General features: G+C 39.8%; 2 protein-coding genes across 3 annotated transcripts in view; one reads left to right on the top strand and one right to left on the bottom strand.

Moving 5' to 3' along the window:
- wdr4 (WD repeat domain 4) overlaps positions 1-3,064 on the bottom strand; it is a 38,700-nt gene extending 35,636 nt beyond the window's left edge. Inside the window, exons 1-2 of the mRNA XM_044216031.1 lie at positions 2,911-3,064; positions 915-980 (exon numbers count right to left, since the gene is read on the bottom strand). Coding sequence (XP_044071966.1) covers positions 915-980; positions 2,911-2,993 — 149 coding nt within the window. The 5' untranslated portion in view covers positions 2,994-3,064. The remainder of the gene's footprint in view (positions 1-914; positions 981-2,910) is intronic.
- Positions 3,065-3,160: 96 nt separating this feature from the next.
- Positions 3,161-15,437, top strand: si:ch211-140m22.7 (uncharacterized protein LOC570370 homolog). Of its 2 annotated transcripts, none has more exons than XM_044216338.1 (7): positions 3,161-3,520; positions 3,826-3,887; positions 6,971-7,076; positions 10,253-11,596; positions 13,003-13,066; positions 14,455-14,579; positions 15,114-15,437. In XM_044216338.1, exons 2-7 carry the CDS (start codon positions 3,843-3,845, stop codon positions 15,143-15,145), a joined length of 1,716 nt encoding a protein of 571 aa, XP_044072273.1. In that variant the 5' UTR covers positions 3,161-3,520; positions 3,826-3,842; the 3' UTR covers positions 15,146-15,437. The 2 variants fall into 2 exon arrangements, with proteins under 2 accessions (XP_044072273.1, XP_044072272.1); XM_044216337.1 differs by having other exon boundaries at positions 3,512-3,689.
- Positions 15,438-19,570: the final 4,133 nt, after the last annotated feature.

The raw sequence follows: 19,570 nt of genomic DNA, 5'->3' as shown, positions 1-19,570 counted from the left end.
TTGTACAAATTGTTTTGAGAAATGCACTTACTGTTTTGCAAATTGTGAGTTTGATTCGAGAAATGTACCAAAGTGACTGAGAAAAACTGTAGTATTAAACGTGTTGCATGTTCGTAAATTTGACACTGTACTTCCTCGGGTCCCCAGCAATACATCCGCCAAGTGTGAAGTCGATCAGATGTACGGTTCTCGAGATATGCGAAGGACATACATACATGCAGAGATTCCTTCCTTTATAGCTAGATATGAGAGCATGTTAGCGTGACCAACCATTCAGGAGACAGGGGCCCTCAGAGTTGACCCATATTGGACCACCACACCACCTAATAACACATATTTTCTTCAAAAATAAATATAACAGAATAGTTCTCTGATTATCGTAAAGCTTACAAATGAGGTTATACACGATTTCAATACTTTTGGTCCAAAATAAATACATATGCAAATTAGGTGATTTTTGGTCATTTTTTCATTTATAAACACTTCTTTACATCTCCTGAAGTTTTCATGTTGTACCTGTCAGTTGAGCAACAGCAGACTTTTATTTCACCTCAAATATTACTTCAGTTTTCCCATTTGATTATCAACACGACTGAAAATTTAAATGAAATTACATAATAAGCAAAATCAAGTCAGCAAAAATGTGTAGTGCAACGTCATGTTAAGGTGTGAAGATCTTTACTTTTTATTTTGAAGCCACTGAACGTCGTTCTCAGCAAGTCACTGAGATATTGTGAAGTATTCCACCTATTCCACATAGGCATTTTTTACATGTCTTCCTTCTTCTTTTCTTTAAAAGTGTAACAGTAAGGCATATTTTTAGATATGTAAATGCTACAAAAATAAATGTCATAATTATGACTTCATTCATCAAAGGTTGCCACATTTGCAAAGCATATAGACATTGTTGTTACCTGTTATCATCCTTCGTATTTGTTGGCTTCTTCTCAGCAGTGCTGCAGTCAAACACAAACGGTTCTCTGCAATAAAGTACAGAAGAGCTAATGTATTCAATTTGGATGAGTTCCTGCATGGTGCCAGTTTCATAATGACTTTCTATTTTTAACTATCCATCTAGTTTGGTATGAGCTCAGTTCATTCACCTGTAGCTTTCAATAACATAAGAAAAAAAAATCACTTATTCCCATTGAGTCCTAGTTGATCTATATTTTACTTCCTGGTTTGTATGGCTTGAAACATAATATTTCCTTCACTAACCTTTGGTGGAAAGTAACCAACTATGATTACTATTATTTATGTGACTGCATGGCTTTTCATGTACCAGTTCAATCTGAAATTCTACTTCCATTAAATAGATTATTAGAGAACTAATGTACTCAGTGGCGTAAGATTGGCCTACTTTTTATTTAATTGGGTGGGCAAACATTTGTTTATGATAATTTGGGCTACTTTTTGTACATTTGTTTCCACCTACGAGAAGTTAGGCTATATTCCAATAAATTGGGCTACTTTTATGATGCTTGGGTGAATTCTAGGCTCTGACTGGACTACTTTTTGTCAGTCAAATCTGGCAAAATTGATTGTACTTAACTTCTTTTTAAAAAAAAAGGCAAAAATGATCAACTTTTATATTTTTTAAGTCATTTATTATGCAAAAATGTCAAACATTCTCTGGTTCCAGCTTCTCAAATGTAAGGATTTGCTGCATTTCTCAGTTTTAGATGAAAGTAAAATGAATATCTTTGGCATTTGAACTGTCGGTCAGGCAAAATGAGATATCTGAAGAGTCATTAGCTCAGGGAAATTGTGAATGGCATTTTTCACTGTCTTAACATTTTATAGACTAAATGATAAATCAATTGATAAAAAAAAAAAAAAAAAACTACATTTGCAGCCCTACTCAGAAGGAAATCTGGGAGCTTTCTGATGCAGACCTCAAACATTTTTTGGTACTGACTTAAATGTGTCAGTAACAGTACCAAAAACTGTCAATTACTGAAAGCTGATATGGAATGTCTGGTCAGATTCGTAATCTACTTATTCTCTAATCAGAATATGGCTGCAGTTTATAAAGTTCTCATTATTGATTAATCTGCAGATTATTTTTTTCAAACAATCAATCATTTTGTATACAGAATGTAAGAAAATTAGGGGGGGGAAGCCCATCAAAATTTTACAGAGTCCAAAGTGACATATTCAAATGTCTTGTCTGGTCCGAGCAACATTCCAAAACCGCAAGATACTCATTTACAATATTTACAATATTATAAATTAGAGAAAAGCAGCAAATCCTCACACTGGAGAAGCTGGGAACCAGTCAGAGAATGCTTGGTATCTTTAATTGAGAACAGATTTAAATTCTTGTTATGTAATTATCAAAATAGATGCAGCTGACTTTTCTGCTAATCAACAAATCAATTAATTGACTTAATTAATGAATCCTTTCAGGAGCATGTCAAGCAAGCAAGTCAAGTCAGTTTTATACTGTATTTTATTTAGACATCGTTCTTGTGATAACATTTACAACATCGTGGCACATCTGGCTTATAAAAGGGTCTGTAAAATTATACTTTCTCTAGGTAAAGTATCGAACACTGTATTTTTCATTGTTTTAGGCTACATTGTTACTGAAATTGTGTTGGCACAAGTAGTGAAAAAGATCAAAGCGATACGATGCTGCTGCTGCTGATGATGCTGAGATGACGGCCAAACTGTGTCACACAGATGCCACAACATCTTCGTACACGTTTCCAAACGTATGTGCAATTACCTAACTTATGAAAATCTTGAAATTAACTTGACATTTCTCCATGCTTTCTGAGTCTTTCCAAACCTGTGTAGGATGGCGAATGACTGCCAGCTAGCTAACACTGCTAGACAGCAAATATAACCTGCCCCTTCGGCACATAACTCACAAACTATGAAGGAAAGGTTTAAAGTGATTCAAACCTGGCCTGTTTGGTGTGAATTGCTACGAGTTTCTTGTCGCAAGTGAAGATAAACCACTCTCCACAGAAGCCGACAGCAGTCATGACTGATGTGTGTGTAACATGCGACGTTAGCCCACGCGGAGAGGGAGAGCTTTATGGTATTTTGTCGCGCGCAAATTACGTCACCAACTACACAACACACGCCCCCTCGAGAAAGTACAGAATGTACACAAATCAGCTGTTAAGGTTCCTCTAGGTGGAGAAGACAGGGGGTGTGCTAAATGAAATACATACGTTTAGCTTTCTAAACAATAATATAAAATTTAAGTATTCAAGTAGAGTAAGTAACTTTACTATAGCTGCATTCATAACACTAAAGCCACTTGAATCTATCAAATTTAGTACGAAAAGTTGGCCAAACGAGTGAGTGAGCAACAATTTACAGTATTTTTTACAGTACATTGTTCACACATAGATATAACAACACATCCATGGTCAACATAGACAAAAAAGATCGAATATTAACCATATATAAGATTCACAGACTGTAAAAAAGACATTCATAACGAACAACACATGCTTTGTCTGGAAGGGGGCGGTGACTGTCACATCCAAGTGTTGCATAAAAGGTGATATACTCGGACTGAGCCATGTCCAGCCTGCTGTGAGGTGCTTCCAGAGTGCTAACCTCCAGAAGAAAAGCATAGAATAATCTTATTTATCAGAAGGCAACAGCCAGTATCCACGTTTATTTTCTAACAGTTAGCCTAGTTGCACTGCAGGCGTCACTGGGACAAGGTTAGAGAGTTTATCGCAGCTGATTGATTGCGGCTCTGTTTTTATGCACGATGCTATATAACTAATTACAGGTTGAAGATATTTTGACGTCGTTGTTATTATTGCATTGATTTAGCGTGTATTTATTGTTGCACAGGCACACTGTACAGAAAGATGGCGGCTTCCCTGCTGAGGATAGGACGACTGGGCTGTGTCAAGGTAATATCATTTCGTTAACAGCATAAATGTAGTACTTTATTTTAGTGCCATTATTGGAAATACTCGGTCTGTAAATTCTGATGGTTTGGACTGTGTTATCAGTTGTTTGTCTGTGTCGTCTTCACTTTTAGCTAACCCCATGGCTGCAGTTACGTTATTCAGTCTCTGAGGCTAGCGATGAACTCAGCTTCATGCTAAGTTATTTAAATGAGTGTTTTTTAAATAAAACGTGAATTGGTTAACTTACTGAATTATGGAAATTGTGGCACAAACTTGAATCAGTTATTGCAGGCTGTTAGTTAGCTAACGGCACGCCTCAGTGGAACAGGCTTAAACCAGACACGCTGAAGCTCCACTACTGAACTGCTAAGGAATTTGACTTTCTGAGTACAGTCAGTGTTAACATGGGAGTTGTGGTTAATTTTCATATGAAGCTAGGTTGTATGACCATGGGCATGTTAGTGTAAGGTTAGTGAGCCTTCACCAGTATAGACTCAGTGATTACACTGGAAATTGTCCATGCTTAGCAATGGTACTGGACATGTTAACTTGGAAGGGTCTCTTTTGTGTTATGACTGGATTTAAGTCTTTTTTAACCTCTTACACCCCTCTGACACACCACAATACAGTCAATATAATTAATGCTGTGCAGTCAGATATTGTTCAAACCCACAGAACTTTATTTAAAATTTTGAAGATCCCCAAGTTTCAAAAGATAGGAAATTCATTGAATCTTGGGGAAATGTTCATAAATTATGCACAAGACATCTACAATGTATTTCCAGTATGCTGGAATGGTGCTCTGTAGCGTCAATTAAAAGCTGGAACAAGCTGATATGATACTGTAAGATAATGTGGAACAAGATATTTTCTCCAATCTTAAAACTACTTAAGGCGAAACAAAGGGGTGAAAACTAAATGTCATGGTTTATAAAACCTCATTGATGACAGCCCTGCAAAGGGCTGAAGCCTGTTCTAGTGTGACCTAGTAGTTAATATTTGAGTAAGGGTAAGGCTTGTAGCTAGAACATTTAAATGGGTCATTTAAGAAGTGTAATGCTTTTTATGGATCTCAAAATTTGGATCGGCAACTATTCAAAGTTAGAAAAACATTAACAGAGCCTAGCTGTTTCTCAGCATGTAACCTACTCTTGTCATTCTTGATGCGTTTTATGTCACATCTAATCCAAGTGGACTGCCAAAGACAGACAAAGATCTGATGATGGTGAGAACAGCCCCAAGACTGAAATTAACACATGATGTTGGCGGGGCATTCTGTCAGAAATCAATCACTTTCTGGCCTCACCCCTATTGATTTGAACAATTTTTTTTCCTATATGGTAACCTACTGTATATGAGAGAGTGTTAGAACGTGGTTTGATGACCCAGAATGACCAACCATTCAGGAGACTTGGGCCCTCAAAATTGACCCATATTGGACTCCCACCCCACGTAAAGACACATATCTTCTTCAAAAATAAACATAACAATATGGTTCTGATTTATTGGAAAGGTTACAAACAGGGTTATCCACAGTACTTCTAGTCCAACCTTAATTTACAAAAAACCCGCATAAAATTTAAAAAAATGTCATTTTTGAATACACTTCTTTACATCTTGTGAAGTTTTATTGTTGTTTCCACTATCGGTTGAGTAACAGCAGACTTCTGAGTATATGGTGGGTAGGTCAGTCTAACTCATGACATAAATCCTTAATGTTGCCTGTGATTTTGTGTTTCATTATTTCAGTTTTCCCATTTATCATCACATTCAATTTTATTTATATAGCACCAATTCATAACAGAATTGTAGTGTTGTTGTTAATAATAATAATAATAATAATAATAATAATAATAATAGGAGTGACAGATATAGGAAAAATAATGTCAGTATTAGTAACAGAGGCAATAACAACAACTGTAGTAGCAGTTGTCAAGCAGGAACACAGGGGCAGCAGGTGGCCCACAACCACAGATCCAGACTCTGCAGCTCCGGAGGCAGAAATACCTGCTGAAAGCGACAGAAGGAGAGAGGAGAGAAACGAGAAAGCACAAAACTATGGGATAAAAATGCATACTGATGGAGAGGGAGAGAAGGAGAGAGGAAAGAGGTGCATCATGGGAAGTCTCCCAGCAGTCTAGGCCTATAGCAGCATAACAAAGGGATGGTTCAGGACTCACCCAAGCCAGCCCTAACTATAAGCTTTATCAAGGAGGAAAGTCTTAAGCCTACTCTTAAATCTGGAGATGGTGTCTGCCTCCCGAACCCAAACTGGGACCTGATTCCACAGGACAGGAGCTTGATAACTGAAGGCTCTGGCTCCCATTCTACTTTTGGAGACTCTAAGAACCACAGGTAACCCTGCATCCTGGGAGCGCAGTGTTCTAGTTGGATAATAAGGTATTATGAGCTCTTTAAGATATTATGGACCATTAAGAGCTTTGTAGGTGAGGAGAAGGATTTTAAATTCTGTTCTGGATTTTACAGGGAGCCAGTGCAGAGAAGCTAATATTGGTGAAATATGATCTCCTTTCCTAGTTCTTGTCAGTACACGTGTCGCAGCATTCTGGATCAACTGGAGAGTCTTAAGGGACTTATTCGGGCAGCCTGATAATAAGGAATTGCAGTAGTCCAACCTAGAAGTAACAAATGCATGCACAAATTTTTCGGCATCATTTTGAGACAGGATGTGCTTGATTTTTGCAATGTTACGTAGGTGAAAAAAGGCAGTCTTCACATGACTGAAGAACTTTGAAATGAAATTACATAATAAGGAAGTCCAAGTCAGCAAAAATGTGTAGTGCAAAGTCATGTGAAGGTGTGAAGATATTTCCTTTTAATTTGGAAGCCTGATGGGCTGATGATGCTTTGCTCATCTCTTTTGGACTTGGCCGGTTGCTGTGTATGGCTCCACTGATGTGAGCACATTGCCCAAATCAACCACCACTTGATCAGGATGTCTTGGGAAAGTAAAGAATGTGGGAGGTCCCTTTTGGGTTTCACATTTTGACAATGTTCAATTACTGCTCCTTAAGGAAAGAAAATAGCTGAATGCAATGTTGTTTGTGTGTGTGTGTCATCAGTGTTTGCAGGCTGAGAGTTGGAGTACTCTGAGTAAAGCACCTGCAGCTGTAGCCCTTAGCACAAAATCTGGGGGTTCCAAGAAGTCATCGAAGAAGAACAACTCAGGTAGAGTCACTGCTACTATCACAACATGTGGCTGAGCCTGTATCAGCTTTTGAATTAAGCTCTCACCGCTAAACTGTAAAACTATATAAAGGTCATTGATCTGGTCGAGGAAGAAACATGTCAGGCTTCAATGTAGGTGAAAATTGTATTTGAAGTTATTTACCACAACAGTACTCCTCAAAAACCTTACAGACTTCGAGCATCTGCACATTACTGTTAATTGGTAATGTAACATAACTGTATGTTTTACCTGATTTTGTGTTTGTTTGGAAGAATTGATTTAACTTTGTATATGTATTGATCAACAGCATAAACGTCTGAAAAGATCTATCTAGTGCCATCAAACTTCTTATATCTATTTGCCTATAGGGTACTTATCTGCACCCTACGGGCAATTAAAAGGCATGGTGTTGTCTACAGATGACACTGTAGTAAGATCGGTCATTTGTCTCCTGTGCTGTCTCCTGACTGACAGCACATACAAGTGGTAATTCAGATAGTCCTGAGTAACAAACTAATATCCAACCAGGATTTAGACTCTGTCAGTAAACCTCCGCTAACTAATGTGCTTTGATAGTACTTGGATACGGACTGAGTGAATGAGGAAATTAAACGGCGTCTGGCTCTGTAAGAGGGAGGAGGCAGAAACTTAGGTTAGGTTCACAGAGTCAGTTACCATGGTAACACAGCTGCAGCTGCCAAATGCAGGTAGGACAGCTGGCAAAAAATTGCAGACTGTGTTAATAATAATAATAATACATTTATTTTATAGAGCACTTTTCAGGATACTCAGACACTTTACATAAGTTTAAAATGATCATAGAAAACAACACATTAAAATATATAACACACAACATTAATCACAAATACATTTAAAGCAGTTCATGGTGTAAGTTCATAGCCTTATAGCCTAATATCACTGCCCATCATTAGGGCACTGGTAGATCTGACTATAAAAGGTTACATTTGTGTATTCCATTAAATGAATATGTTGCTTAGATGTAGTCTTACGGCATGTATGACAATTTTAGCCTTATTCTTTCAGCTGCAATCTTGGCGGTGTGAAATGGATTTGGGAGCAAATAAAAAATATATAAAAACATAATTCAAAACGGTATGTAGGCTTACTTTCATATCTTACAACAAGTAAGTACAACAAGTACAAGGCTTTAGTGCTTCACTCAGTCTCAGTTGTAGGATTATATAGGTATACAAAAGCACAACGAAATGGCTTTGACGTTGCTTCCCTCCGATGAGAATCTATAATGTCTCATATAAAAAATTGCCAGGGAAAGCCAAAGGGCTTTGCCGGTCTCTGAACGCTCTTGCCCGCCTAAGAGACCCTCTCACAATCCACGCACCGAGCTCCACGGGATCTTCTACAAATGGTGATGCCATTTTCCAAGAGAATTGACTTTTCAGTAGGCGGTGCTTTTATATGCGTTGATATGTTAACTCGAACATAACAGATTAACTGGATCTGGTTAAGTGTGCAGCATAAGTTACCATGGTGATCCACCCCGGTAAGAAGCGAACCACTGTCGTAACACTGAAAACCCAGGGTTAACCGTGAAGTTACCTCACTAACCCCAAATCCTGCTTCGTAATACATACCCCAGGTCTGATGTATCCTACTACCTTCCTGGCATTATTAAGTCTAAAACTTTCTTAACTTGGCCTTAACCTTTTTGGACCTGATTGAAGCAATTTGGGTCAGAACTTGCACCTTTCTTCTCAGAGTAATAACTCAGTCAAGTCTGAAAACACAGATCATACACATACTGCTGAAATCAGAGTGACTTACTTTTTCCAGTGATAGCAGTATAACGATGTCCATCAAGGACAAACTTTCATAAATCAGCTTGAAAGTCATGTAAAATTGGATGCTACATATAATTAATTTAATACCATAAAATGTAGACATTTTCTTCAGTATCAAAAGAAATTCAATGATTTCTGTACATTCATGGTTACAGTACAAACAAGAACTGCTCATAACTAATGCAGCATGACTTTTCACTTTCCAAAATGTGAGAGGTGGAAAAAATGGGGTCAGGTGTAGTCCACAGTTAACTGACTCATGGTAACATTACACTTCCTGTTTACATGTTTTGGATACTCTGTGCATTAGTGAGCCATGAAAGAATTTACATTTTGGTGAAAATCCAACATGGATTATCTTGACGTTGGTGGAGATATGTTGTTCTACTAATCTGACTATGGTTACATTACGCAACAGTTTTCAAGGTGAGACCCAGATATACTCGACTACATTATGAATAAGTATTTCCAAATAAATGATAGTCATGAATATTATGCAGAAACCACGTCAAGGATAAAATTATCCAGTATAAAACTAGGTTTTAGCTTTTGTGTTTGACATTATGTAGTTTGGCGCACTGTTGGAGAAAATGTGACAAAGTACAGCAAAGGTCAGGAATGAGATTCCAATCGATATGACATGTCCTATGTCATGGTAAAAACACTTGCAGCAGCTGCTTGGTCATGGTTGCAGGGTAAGGGAGCAGTTGTGTAAATAAAAAGCCTATTTAACCTGATGCTACTAGAACCAGCTGCTTTTGCAAACTTGAGCATTTGCAGGTTTTGGCATATATGGCAGATTTGTGTGGATGTGTTTTTGCTCAACCCATCAAAAAGATCAAGGCTGCGTATGCTCAGATTATGAGGTGGAAAACATTGGTATTAGATTACATTGTAGTATTCAGAATTGCTTGCACCACAGTTTATCATTTTCACTTCTGGCTTTCCTTCCACAGGTTTTAAAGATTATTTCACTTACTAACTGCCCCATCAGCTGAACAGTGTTAATGTGTTTTAGGTCCTTTTTGATTATATTCCATTTATCTCAATATAAAGCTGTTACATAAAGGTTACAGTTATCGTTATGTTAAGTCTTCTTGAAGCTTTTCTAGAATATGTTTGCTGTATCCCTTTGGCTAACTCATAGGCATAGATGTTTCATGTGTTTCATTTTTACATTTGTTTTATTTTCCTATAAACCGGTACATGTACCAGATACCACCTTCCAGGATATCTTGACATTTTGTTAAATGTGGGTTCATAGTGGACATTTTGTCATTCAACCATATACATATGTTGTTGTTTTTTTTAATTAATAATATATCTTGTCTGCTTGCCCTCCTCCTTCGTACCAGACAAAGACCAGGCTAAAACATACTTCGATATAGAGAAGCTTGTCCAGCACAAGTCATATGAGTTTCCCAAGAAAGACGTTTCTCCAGCAGCTGCAGCAGCAGCTGCAGCTGCAGCTGCAGAAGCTGCAGCTAGACCAGCTGCAGAGCTCACACCCTCTGCTGCTGCACCTGAGGCTGTGGCAACCACCCCTGCGGTAGAAGCCACCCCAGTAGTTGAAGCCACTACCACTGCTGAAGCTATCCCCGAACCTGCTTCAGCAGCTGAAGCTACACCCATTTTTGAAGCGCCTCCCGCTGTTGAAGCAGTCTCTGAATCTGCCCCTGCACCTGTTGTTGAAGCTGTCGCTGAAGCCATACCAGTGGTTAAGACTGTTGCAGAAGCGGTTGCCGAAGCTGTACCAGTGGTTGAAGCTGTTGCTGCAGCATCTATAGCTGAACCTGCTGCTGAAACTGCTGCCCCAGTTGGTGAAGCTCGTGTTGAAGCCCCAGAAGCTGCCCCTAAAGCCCCTGCTGCAGAAGCTACACCACTTGTGGAAGCCGGCCCTGAAGTTGTCCCTGCTGAAGCCCCTGTAGAAGCGGCCCCTGCTGCAGAAGCTGCACCAATTGTGGAAGCCGCCCCTGAAGTTGTCCCTGCTGAAGCCCCTGTAGAAGCGGCCCCTGCTGCAGAAGCTGCACCAATTGTGGAAGCCGCCCCTGAAGTTGTCCCTGCTGAAGCCCCTGTAGAAGCGGCCCCTGCTGCAGAAGCTGCACCACTTGTGGAAGCCGCCCCTGAAGTTGTCCCTGCTGAAGCCCCTGTAGAAGCGGCCCCTGCTGCAGAAGCTGCACCACTTGTGGAAGCCGCCCCTGAAGTTGTCCCTGCTGAAGCCCCTGTAGAAGCGGCCCCTGCTGCAGAAGCTGCACCACTTGTGGAAGCCGCCCCTGAAGTTGTCCCTGCTGAAGCCCCTGTAGAAGCGGCCCCTGCTGCAGAAGCTGCACCACTTGTGGAAGCCGCCCCTGAAGTTGTCCCTGCTGAAGCCCCTGTAGAAGCGGCCCCTGCTGCAGAAGCTGCACCACTTGTGGAAGCCGCCCCTGAAGTTGTCCCTGCTGAAGCCCCTGTAGAAGCGACCCCTGCTGCAGAAGCTGCACCACTTGTGGAAGCCGCCCCTGAAGTTGTCCCTGCTGAAGCCCCTGTAGAAGCGGCCCCAGAGCCTGTGGCTGAAGCTGTCCCTGTAGAAGCTGAAGCTGAAGTTTCTGCCCCTGTGGAGAGCACCGAGGACCTGTTGGACCCTGCTCCAGTCGTTGCTGAAGCTGCAGGAGAGGAGCTGCAGGCGGAGACCCCAGCTGAACCAGTTGAACCGTCTGAGGGTACACACTACAACCTCCTCCTCCTCCTCCTCCTCCTCCTCCTCCTCCTCCTCCACAGTCCTTCTCTTTTCCTCTGTGGACCCTACAGTCTACCAGCAGTCATTTCCATCGCCATTTATATGAATTTACAGTAGTCATTTGTGATGAGTGTAAGGATAAACTGTAAAGATACCTGACATCACAAACACACTTTTTTGTTCTAACCTTGCACAGCTTGATCCCAATAGTCCCTTAGTGTTACTTGATGCATTTTAGCACATGACCCTCAATCTTCCCTTCTTTATGCTATATACACCCCAGCCCCATGTGGTTGGGGCATCTTTCACGTAGCTATAGTTAAACTCATTGTCTAATGTGTTTGTGCTGCTTCAGCCGTCTTACATATGATGCATGTCTTAACTGCACAGCATTTTGCCTTGAGATTTTTTATGTGGTTTATTTCTGGACACTTTTCAAGTTTTTGTCTTGAAAAGTGCTAACTGCACTAATTTCTTTTGTTTTTTAGAAATTCTTTCCACCTTCCTGCATAAGTCACTGTAATCTGTTCTTCCCACTTTTTACTCCGTTTTTTTTATTCTAGTCAAATTTACAGATGTTTGCTTTGGTTTTAAGATCCACGGTTTTCATGATAGAAAATAATTCTCAGCACGGCCCGTCTCCCAGTTCGTGTTGTGGTTGTATGGAACTGTTCTGCTTGATTTTGAATTGGTGATTGTTAAACACTAAAGATAATGTTAAAGGTACTGTTTCCACTGGTGAAGGAGAATGTTAAGGTTGCAGTCGTCACCTGTGTGGTGTTTTTGTTTTTTTCCCCCTTCCTCCTCTCTCCCTCTCTTACACTTCACACTTATTTGGAAGTTGCATGGTAAAAGTAATATGTAGTCAATCCATCATGTTTGATATGATTTGATGGTTGTATTTTGTTAATGAATCATGTGTTTGAAAGTAAACTTTCCTGCCCCTTTCTTTCATGGTAAAAGCACTTGAGATTGCACCCTGGTTGCTGTGTGTGGAGTCAAAGTTGAAGATTTTAATTTGCTTCTTTGGACTTCACTGTTAAATGCTTTGTTTGACTAGACTGTTGTCAACCTATACCTTGCAGCAGTTCTGTAAACATGTACCCTAGCATTACCTATCGCAACAACCTTTTAACCTGTCAAGTGACCTGACCTTTCACACGTTCTTTCCTATCTGACCCTTGTAGCTGGCTACTCCTTGTCTCCCACTCCCAGGTGTGGTTTGTGCATGAGGGTTACAGTTAAAGTCAAAGATCGCTTATTTATTTGTTCTAGCCAAATGGACAGATGATATCCAAACGCATGATCCTGGTGTATGAGTATTTTTCTGTGAAGAGAAATTAATTTGTTTTTGTATTTATTTATTTTTTTTCTCCCTCTAACTCTCAGCTCAAATGGACCCAATTCAGAAGCTCTTCTTGGACTCCATACGCGAGTACTCCACAAAAAGCCAGTAAGTCTCACTACCTCCACCAAGCAAGTTATGATTTCATCCCCATTTGTTTGTTTAGCAGGTTATCTCAAAAACGTCACGGGGCCATTACTCTGTCATTAGCTTAGCTGGTTTTTGAACAGGTTCAGTAAATCCAGAAGTAGCAGAGGTTTAAACTGTAGCTGCATGTTCAAAACAAGCACAGGTTCAGCTGGACAGAAGCTAAAATGTACGATGGAAGTTACCGTAAGGTTCGCCGCACACAGGTGATTCAGAGGAAGGTCCTTAATGCTGTATGTTAGTATGTGGAAAACAGTAATTAAGGAAATTGGCTTCCCCTGTCAGAGTTTCAGTTCAGTTGACCATAATATCATGTCTGTGGAAACTACAAATACAACAGGAACAACATACAGTGTGTGTTTCAGTGTTTATAGTCTAATTGCACATTTGATTGAGATATATATGCTCAGTAATTTCCTTAAACCCCTGGCCACTGTATTTATTTATTTATTTTTTTTAACAAACATTACTCAAACTGGAGGAAATAGTGCATTTGTTTGGACTTTTTTTAGCAGCGGATTTATACACATTTGGTGCTCTAGTGAGTATTTGGGGCAGCAGGACAGTGTATGTGGGATTGAGTCAAAATAAACTACAGTGTGTGTGTTCATGGTGATGAAGGAACATGTCACCCAGTGCAACGATATGGCTCATTGATGCGTTTTTTAATAATTTTTGAACAACAATGAAACTCTACGGCATAGAGGAATAAGATACATCAGGCTTTGGATACACAAGTTCCAAAGCCCAAATAATTGAAATGGAGTCTTTAAAGGTTAGTTTAAAGGTCCTGAGTTCAGTTTTTGCTTCAGGATTTTAGTCTGGAAAACATGATAAGACACAGTGGTTAGCACCGTTGCCTCACAGCAATAAGGTCCTGGGTTCGAATCTCGACTGGGGCAGGGTCTTTCTGTGTGCTGTTTGCATGTTCTCCCCGTGTTTGCGTGGGTTTCCTCCGGGTGCTCCGGTTTCCCCACCATCAAAAAATATGTATATAAGGTTAATTCTCTGTGCACTGGCACTTGGAACAGGAGTTGGTCCCCAGGTGTAACAATAATCAATTTGATTTGATTGCTTGATAAATGATGGAAAGTGACACAAGTTGCCCACTTTCGAAACTCCTGAAACATGTAAACAACTATTCCAACAACTAAACTAAAATAAATAAAGCATGATTCATGAGTATTTGTTCAGTCAAAATTATTGAAAAATTGAGATCTGAAATTAGAGTGCTTTGATGATTTGTACTGATGATTCAACAGAGAATGTCATGGCCATAAAATGCAATAAATCTGGGAGAAAATGAAATGGTACTTTGCTGATAATTGATCTTTGTCCTCCTCCTGTAGGGGTACTGGGGGGCTAGTCGATGCAGGTTCAGAGTATGAAAAGGCCTTGGCAGAGGAGATCGCAAAGCTTCAGAGGCTCTATGGTGGTGGAGACCTCACATCTTTCCCAGTGTTCAAATTCACAGGTTAGTCAAGTTAATCCAACTATTACAACTTGTCATTGCCCTGTGAACAGCAGTACTTTGATTGTGAATGCAATATAGTTCTGCTGTTAACAACACCTGAACTACGTTTTATTCTTACTGAATGCAATTCTATTTTTGTGAACTAAATGGCAACAATAAAATATATTCTTATTGATCAATGTTTACCTACAGTAATCTTCAAGATCCTTGTTTTAAGTAACGTTTGCCACACAGCATGGCCTACCGTGTGCAAATTTTGGGCTGTCTGAGTAAAAAGTTGACAATTGTAAGAAAAGCATAGTAAAATCTGATCATAATCATTTGATTTTAATCTTGTGGTGATGTTTTTCTGATAATCAAGTATGTCACAGACACTGAGATCTTGTTGTCTGGATGCTTTATCAGGTTTCAGAACATGTTAAATCTGACTATTCTGTGACATTAGGCCCAAAAGTAGCATTAGGGACTGAAAAATGTTAAATACTACATAATCAAACATGCACTGAGTTAATAACTCTATTTTGTGTTTTTTAGAGCCGAAGTTGGATGAAGTTTCCCAGAAGTGAACATCAGCACTTTACAATTGAACTTTTCTACTGTCGCCTTTTTCCTGTATGGTGTGTGCCGTAGTAGAACATTAACAGTCTGCTTTTTGTCAAAGTTACAACTCCTTGCCTCTAGCTTAGTATCTAAGAGCTGTTTCAGTAGCTAGATATTTTATGGGAATGTAAGCTAAAGCATTAGATGTACATTTCTGGCAAACAAAGTGAACTTGGAGCTGTGAAATAAGCTTTGTGTACGTTGATCCATGGCTGAGCTGAATGTAGAGGAAAAACAATAAATTCCAGTTCAAACTTGTCCATATGCATGCCTCTTTCTGCTGCTGTCAATGAAACTGATATCACATGGATATAAGTATTCAGACCCTTAACTCAGTACTTATGCCTCATTTCCACTGCATGGTACGGCATGGCTCGACATGACTCATTTGGAACCGTTCTTTTTGGTTTTCCACTGGAAAAAGTTGTGGATGGTACCTGGTACTTTTTTTTGGTATCCCCTCACGAGGTTCCAAGCAAGCTGAGCCGATACTCAAAGGTGGAGTTAAATCACTGCAGACCATTGATTGGTCAGAGAAAATCGTAACTAGAATTGTCAAAAAAGCCAACCTACCCCCAATAGCGACCATAATTTATTTATTTATTTATTTTTATTATTCTATCAACCCAGATTTTTTTTTTTTAAATGGCAGCCCAGCTGTGCAAGCAGTTCCTTTGACTACATGGCTTTGTTTTTTTGTTCTGCTATGCATTGTCAGCTGTGAGACCTCTTTATATACAGGTGTGTGCCTTTCCAAATGATGTCCAATCAATTGAATTTACCACAGATGGACTCATTACGGTTGTCACAATTCTCCAAATCTATGATACAAGGTATCGTGATTTATTTAACATTTTACGAGATTTGAGTTGTAGTTCCCTTTATGCTACTCACAAAAAGAAATGTTATACAAAAAATATACAGTAGATGAGTAAATAAATAAGTCGTAGAAATAAAACTATTTTACATGGCGGAGTGCTGAGGATGAATTAAGCAGTCTTACAGCCAGAGGGAAGAAGCTGCTCTTCAGTCTGGTGGTACAAGAGCAGATACTTCTGTGTCTCTTCAGACGGCACCAGGGAAAACAGGGCGGGGGTGGGTACTGTTCTTTAGTATCCTTTGGGCTCTATGCAGCCTCCTCACTCCAACGATATCACAGATTCACGGTAGATGGGTACCAATGATCTTCTAAGAAGTTTTAATCACCCGCTGCAGAGCCCTCCGGTCCTGGGCCGTGCACATTCCATTCCAGTTTATGATGTTTCCAGTCAGGATGCTTTCTATTGCGCCTCTGTAAAAGTTAACAAGAACTTGGCACAGGAATTTTGCCTTTTTAAGTTTCCTTAAGAAATACAGCTGTTTCCGAGCTTTCTTTACCAAGATGGTGATATGAGATGACCATGTCAGGTTGTCTGTGATGCTGATTCCTAGGAACCTAAAACTGTTCACCTGCTCCACCTCGGCTCCACTGATGTAGACAGGAATGTGTGTCTTAGCCTCCTTTTTCCTAAAATCAACAATTAGCTCCTTGGTTTTGCTGACGTTGAGCAGTAGGTTGTTCTCTGTGCACAACTCTGCAAGACTGTTGATTTCCTCCAGATATGATGTCTCATCATTGTTTGAAATCCGGCCGATGATGGTGGTGTCATCCGCAAACTTCACAACAGAGTTGTTTCCATGTCAGGGGCTGTAGTCATGGGTGTACAGCGTAAACAGGTAGTGGCTGAGCACACAGCCCTGGGGGGCTCCAGTGTTGAGCACTAGACTGGAGGAGGTGTGGCCACCAGTCCGGTCTGTTTGTGAGGAAGTCCAATATCCAGTTGCAGAGTGTGGTACTCAAGCCCAGAGTGCTAAGTTAGTCAATTGTAAATTGACTGTATAGCGCCTTTCTAGTCTTCTGACCACTTGAAGCGCTTCACACTACATATCACATTCATCCCATTCACACACATTCATACCCTGCCAACTGCTCATCAGTCTAAAGAAACTCACTCCCACTCTCACACACACCGAAGGCACAGCCCTTTGGGAGCAATTTGGGGCCAGCCCCGCTTCGCACCCCAGCCTGACCGACCCTGCCCTTAGAGCCAATCCTTGTTCCCCAGTTATGGATCTGATTTGCCGACCAATCAGTTTCACAGGGAAGATTGTGGTGAATGCTGAGCTGAACAGCATTCTGATGTAGGTGTTGTTGTTCTCTAGTGTGTGAAGATTGAGTGGATGGCAGTGGAGATCTGATTTTTAAGGTCACTATTCTATTTGATTTAAACAATTTTTTTCAGCATCTGCCAGAGCAAATAAAACATGAGCTCACAGGTTCTTCTGGTTCCCAGGCTATGCCATTGTTAAGACTATTGAGTCTTCCTTTGAAAAGATCAACAGATCATTTGTTTTATGCCCTGACAACTGTAATTTACATTTTAAAATTCTTCTTTACAGCTACATGGAATCAAGTGACTTTTTTTCCCTTTTTTTTTTAAATGTACCACACTAAGGTGTCAAATTTAAACAAAAAAACAAGAGTCACTAGATGGCAGAAGGGTACAGGGCACCAGCCCCCCTTTAAGGAAGGTGGCCAGCACCTTGCAGCAGTCACAGAAAAATGTATGCTATAATGGGTAGTTAAGTTACTTTAGTCAGCTGTAACATGGCTAGATAAGCATATTAGTTAGTGATAGTGAAAGGCCGTGTAGTGTTTGCTGTCACAGAAGAGACATAAAAAGTCCCTGTTCATGCAATGTTACTACAGCGTCCTCATGCATTCTTCACAGAAGGATTGTGTGAAATGCTACTTACCACAGATAAATGTTACCAGCGGAACAAGCGAAAAGTGCAGCTGCAGCATGGATGTATAATAAGAACTGGATACGGCACCGCTGCTCAGCCTTGCTTCCAATTTTTTTCAGTGGCCACTCGTGGTATTGCAACAAAAAAATTCCCCTGCGGCCCACGCGCCAGACGCCCACAGGTAGGCGTGGGTGGAGAGAAAAAAACAGAACTTGGAGAATTGCTGATTCTGCTCTTATTGATCCATTTCCGATTTAGAATTGAAATTGTGACATCCCGTCGTGTGTGTGTGTGTGTGTGTACTTGCTACATAGTGAGGACATTTTTGGAAAGTGAGGACATTTAGGCTAGTCCTCATAACTTAAAAGGGCTGTTTGAAGGTTAAGACTTGGTTTTAAGGGTTAAGTTAGAATTAGGTGAGGGTTAGGCATATAGTTGTGATGCTTAGGATAAGGGGCTAGGGAATGCATTATGTCAATGACGGTCCTCACAAAGATAGAAATATGTGTGTGTGTGTGAGTGAGTGAGAGAGTTAGAGGCTGACAGTTTTTTCAGGAATCCTGTGGGTCACAAGAGTGGGATGGGAGTCAATTTCATTATTCATCACGTGACAGGGACGGACAGGAAAAAAAGGTGAAGGGAGCTGGCAGGATGGGAATCATAATAACAATAGGTCAGTTTTTATATATAAATATGCAGTTCTAATATGAAGAAACGCTTTTCTTTATTTTGAACATAAAGCTAGTTGTTCTGTTGTCTTGTTTTATTCAGTTTTATTTGATTTTATTCTCTCCTGTCTGCTCTGGTGGCTGGTTGGTTGCAGCCACTTGACCAGTGTGTGACATGTGTGGACTGTGGATGGAGGACGCATGGTTTCCTTTAACCTTTAACGCCATATTTTCTGTATTACTGTTAATCAACATTGTCATTGTGGAACTCCTTCCATATAAAATATTCCAGACGCTTTAAACAGAGTTTTAAAAGGTAGAACACTATATACAGTGCACATATATAGAGGGTTGTAAGGCCGAAACTAAATATATAAATACATAAATAATTATATAATAAAATGCTTAAATAGATGAATAATTATTTAAACAAAGCTAAGCATTAAATTACATCTTATTATATAATTGTATATGTATTCATTTATTTAAGCATTTAAATGTACATGTAGGCTACCTGTAAGTTATAAGCCAAAGGTTACACACACACACTAAACAAACTTTATCATAAACAATATTTTGATTATTTATGAGTGAGCTTAAATTAAACCTTGGTTTACACATTACCTTTGATCATATGATGCTGCTAATATTTAACAGTAGTGATCCACTTGTATAATGCAGGCACTACAGTACAGATGCTTTATCTTAGGTATTCACATATTTATTTGATATTTATTCATTGACATTTCCGGCTGTAACTCACAGCCAGATGAGCTGTCAGAGCAGATTTAGCCATTTACTGCATTGTTTTGTTTTGTTTGTAGGCCTGCTAGTTTGAACCTATACAGTTTATGGTTTGAGCCCACTGTCAGTTTGCACACACACTGACACAGACTAAACTAACATATTGGTTCCTGTCTTAGACAAAGAGAACAA

Source organism: Siniperca chuatsi, linkage group LG12 (assembly GCF_020085105.1).
Source record: "Siniperca chuatsi isolate FFG_IHB_CAS linkage group LG12, ASM2008510v1, whole genome shotgun sequence".
Taxonomy (NCBI): domain Eukaryota; kingdom Metazoa; phylum Chordata; class Actinopteri; order Centrarchiformes; family Sinipercidae; genus Siniperca; species Siniperca chuatsi.
This window is presented reverse-complemented; position numbering and strand designations above follow the sequence as displayed.

What these genes read in the sequence shown, in the direction of transcription:
- si:ch211-140m22.7 (XM_044216338.1), top strand. Translation starts at nt 3,843, where the DNA reads ATGGCGGCTTCCCTGCTGAGGATAGGACGACTGGGCTGTGTCAAG. An exon ending in GACGACTGGGCTGTGTCAAG is followed by an intron (nt 3,888 to 6,970) that starts GTAATATCATTT and finishes GTGTGTCATCAG; the next exon opens with TGTTTGCAGGCTGAGAGTTG. An exon ending in GAGTACTCCACAAAAAGCCA is followed by an intron (nt 13,067 to 14,454) that starts GTAAGTCTCACT and finishes CTCCTCCTGTAG; the next exon opens with GGGTACTGGGGGGCTAGTCG.